General features: G+C 45.6%; 1 protein-coding gene across 1 annotated transcript; it reads right to left on the bottom strand.

Annotated features, from left to right (window-relative positions):
- Positions 1-1,182: 1,182 nt before the first annotated feature.
- On the bottom strand, positions 1,183-2,175 carry LOC146823283 (olfactory receptor 6F1-like). The gene has a single exon (XM_085606400.1). The coding sequence runs from the start codon at positions 2,173-2,175 to the stop codon at positions 1,183-1,185; it is 993 nt and encodes a 330-aa protein (XP_085462526.1).
- Positions 2,176-4,506: the final 2,331 nt, after the last annotated feature.

The following is a 4,506-nucleotide window of genomic DNA, read 5'->3' on the forward strand; positions in this document are numbered from 1 at the left end:
CTCTTGGTGAAGCTTCTTCTTTGATACATATAAGATTTCACAGGTTGCTAGTTTTATAGGATTTCCCAAAAGACCTCTTTCTTACACACTTGAGCAACTTAATTTTACCTTTTCATGCTTAAGAGCTGAATACCAGGATATGATGTGGAACATAATTGTCTTCTTCTTCATGTATGTAAATTATTTATCTTAACCAAAACATGTTAAGATATGAAAACATATTGAGACAGACCCTTGAATAAGTTACCTACCTTTGTGAACTTACATCCTGTTTTCTAAATAGTTCAACACTGAGGCCCTCATTTACGGGATTTTAGTGTAGGGCAGCACAGCAATAAACCTTGCTGCTCTTCCCAACGCAAAAGTGAAAGGGCAGGAATGCACTGTATTTATGTAATACAGTGAATTTCTATCATTCCTCCCTGTGCTAGCACCCTTTCGGCAGCCTAGCGCTAACTTAGGTACCTTTGCACCATGATGCAAGGGTGCTTTGTTGCATGCAAGAATGTTTTGGTGCAGGAAGGGGCACCTTCCTGCACAAAAGCAATCCTAAGAGGCATTTTCCTCTTTCTATGTGTGCTGCAGAATACAGCACACATCGAACGAGGAAATAACAAGGATAAAGAATGAAATTTCTCCCCGCTACGCTTCACCTCGGGAAGCGTAAGGATTTGGCACTTCCTCAGGTTTACATGATCTTGTAAATCTGGAGCAGGATCAAAATCCATGGGTGTTCCTCGGGAAAACCCACCGCAATGCTCATTGGACACCTCCTGAGGGCAGAGCAAGGCAACGCAGTGCTATGCACTGGCTTGCCTTACTCCATATCTATGAGGCCATTGAAAGCCACGCATAGTGACTTTGCGTGACCTCATAGATATGATTTAGCAATCTGGCCCGCCAAAGCACCACAAAAAGTGACACTCCGGTGGTGCAGGGGGCTCCTAAATAAGCTCCTGAGTGCCTGATTCACAAAGGTAAACTTACACTTTTTTATGAGTTTACTATTTTGTTTGTTACTTACAAACTCCAAGTTAATAATAAGTTTACGAGTGCAGAGACTCTGCAAATTCGACGGAGAACTCTGCATATAAAGGTACTATTAATTCAAAGTTTGTGAATAGCAAATAAATAGTAAACATACACAAAATTGCAAACTTACACAAAATTTACCTTTGTGAATCAGGCCCTGCGAAAATCTAATTTCTTATTTTTTCGTATAACACCTAAACAGTTGCATTGCTTTAATATTTCCACACACTTTGTAGCTTTTCTCAAGGGGTTCATTATCTCCTTGTTTCTTAGGGTGTAAATGATAGGATTTAGCAGTGGTGTCACAATGGACGGGAAGATAGAAACAACTTTGTTGGTATGTAGAGAACGTTTCCCTGTTGGCTTAACAAACATAAAAATGGAAGTCCCAAAGAATAAAGTTATTACAGCGAGATGGGAGGCACATGTGGAAAAGGCCTTCGTCCTCCCTGTGCTTCTGGACAGTCTTATGATAGCTGAAATGATCCATACATAGGATACTAAAACCACTAGCAAGCAGCCTAATAATCCAACAGTAACCACCATAAAGAAATCCAACTCAGCAGTTTGGATATCTGTACAGGAGAGCGTCATCAGTGGAGCAAAGTCACAATAGTAGTGGTCGATTTCGTTAGGACCACAGAAGTGTAATCTTGAAATGTCAAAGAGTGTTACAATGAAAGTCAAGAAGCCGCATATCCAAGAGCCCACAGCAAGATGAGTGCATCGCTCATGGTTCATGATGAGCATGTAACGCAGAGGATAGCAGATAGCTATATAGCGATCAAAGGCCATGGATACCAGGAGATAACTTTCAGTAGCTCCCAAAGAGAAATGGAAATAACATTGTGCAATGCATCCATGGAAAGAAATTGATTTGCTCCCTGTGAGGAGGTTGGAAAGAAATATGGGGACTGTGGCTGAAGGGTACCATAATTCAAAAAAAGAAAAGGTTCCAATGAATATATACATGGGTTTGTGCAGAGAAGGTGTACTCCTGATGATGGCAATTATCAGGACGTTTGTAAGGATTGTTATGATGTAGATGGTACATATGACCAAGAATAGTAATATTTGCAATCCTCTGCTTACAGTAAACCCAATGAGAATGAAGTGATCGACACTCGTATTTCCTTTTTCCATGTCTTTCTGTTTCTTAGACTGCATGCAATACAAACTGAAAACAGAAACCTGAGATGATTATTCGAAATATGAAATGTTTTTCCTTTCTACTCGCAGTATATTTTAAATTGTTTTTGAGAAAATTTCAGAAGCACTGCATTCAATATGAGATTTATACATAATTGTTGAAGTGGAGAAGCTCAGATCTCTTTACATAATATTCGATGGAAACCTTTTATGTAATACTTAACTTCTGACCACCGAGTTGTTACTAGGCCCAAACAATGTGGGAGAGGGCCCAACACCATTTAATCCATCAGATCTGTTGCTCTTTTCTTTTCTCCTATAGACATTCGAACAATGTCATCAGATAGAGCTCACACAAAAAATCAAGGGGCATATTATCAAGCCAGCCGATAAAATTCTCGCCACTTTAGCGGCAGAAAACTGCCGCTAAAACGGCGATAATGGGCTTGATAATATGCTTTATGGAATTCCAATTGAAGCCCATGTTAGACGTCCTTCACATTTAACATGGGCTTCAATTGGAATTCCATAGAGCATATTATCAAGCCCATTATCACCGTTTTAGCGGCAGCTTTCTGCCGCTAAAGCGGCGATCATTTATCACCTGGCTTGATAATATGCCCCCAACACTTTTAAAGTCTCTGTGTGCATTCCTGGGCGTTTTCGTCCATCATGGGTTAGCAATTAACTCAAGTATTTGGGGCAGCATGACATTTGAATATTGCCAGGAGTTTGGCCGAGACAATTCTGGAAATCATGCTTTGCTGATTTTTTTATAAAACAACATCAAGGTGCCGATTCAAATCCTGGAAAAACCGGGTACGAATGGTCGGACGGAGCGTTTTTCCCGTCCGAATGGTACCCGGGAAAAACACCTTACAAACTCGCAAGTACCATTCGCACAGAAACACCATCACCGCCCGGGTCGGAAAAAACACTGACCGGCAAAAATTGTACATACGAATCACTGTCGGGACGGCGCACATGCGACGTCCGGACGGAGTCAGGCAGCTTTTCACGGACCAGCAAGTACGAATCGTGCCAACGTCACTCCGCACGCTGCAGTTTTTATGGGAGCCAAAAACTGCCGGGAAAGTGAGGACGCCGCGAACAAGGAGCCCCGGCACGCCAGGGACAGTGATGGACCCCAACCTACGCGTCGTCCCGGCCCTCATAGCCTACCACCTCGTATACAGAAACCGACGCAGACGCCACAGAAGGTCAGAACAACCCCCAGGGGCAAAGGGGGGGTGTGTGTGCAAGGGCCAGGAATCATAACCCACACCCCACAAATAACTACAACAGCATGCACAGCAATTGCCAAAATGGACTGGTCACTTCGGGGGGCGTGTCCACCAATCCCACGTCCCGCCACAACGGAAGTGGACGTGGACGCATACCCGTCACCACCACAATGGTGGCACGGCACATACCACGCCCACCCCTACGTCACACGAACCATGCCGGTACGGCCGCACCCACGTCCCAAAGGCATGTGTACGGGCCGCACCCCCAAAGTAGGGGTGCCCTAGGGGCACGGGCCGCACCCAGGCCATCGGTGCGTGGACACGGCACATACCTCGCCCACCCCTACGTCACACGAACCACGCCGGTACGGCCGCACCCACGTCCCAAAGGAATGTGTACGGGCCCACCCAGGCCATCAGCGCGTGGATACGGCACATACCACGACAGTGGACAGATACATAGGGGTGTGTGCCTATCACTCCCAGCAGTGCCCAGACATATGAGGGGTGGGTGCCGAGAAGCCCCAGCAGTGGACAGAGACATGGGGGGGCCAACATAATTATCAGATGACCACAGCTCCATGGGTGAATGTAAGTATCCCCAACTCAGGACAATGACGATAGTGCCATAAAAACACATCACTGACAGCAGTGTCCCACTCCCAGGAGGATGGTCGGCCTACCCCCACTGCATGACACACCACATATGGGTGTGAGGACAAATTACACATGCATACCCACCCCTGGCGGAGGCAGCACAATACACACACAGAGATTTTGCCAGAAGACTGCACCCTCATGTCAAACACCACTAAACAATGTGAGCCAAAGGGAACACCCACTGTCACACACAGTCCACGAATGAGAGGAATGCACAGGTGCCGGGGCAGCCAACAAGCAGTTGGCCCCCATGGAAGTGAAAGGGTGGAGTACACACATATACAATGCCCACAAATTTCAGGCAGGTGCCCAAATACTCTGCAGAACACGCAACACATGTGTGTGAGGCAGGGAGTAGACACATGCAAAGTGCGGAAAACGGAAAATGTACACATGAAGTCATGTCAACATACGCCAT

Source organism: Triturus cristatus, chromosome 5_2, assembly GCF_964204655.1.
Source record: "Triturus cristatus chromosome 5_2, aTriCri1.1, whole genome shotgun sequence".
In the NCBI taxonomy this organism is placed as follows: domain Eukaryota; kingdom Metazoa; phylum Chordata; class Amphibia; order Caudata; family Salamandridae; genus Triturus; species Triturus cristatus.

Coding starts and splice junctions, on each gene's coding strand:
- LOC146823283 (XM_085606400.1), bottom strand. CDS start 2,175: ATGGAAAAAGGAAATACGAGTGTCGATCACTTCATTCTCATTGGGTTT.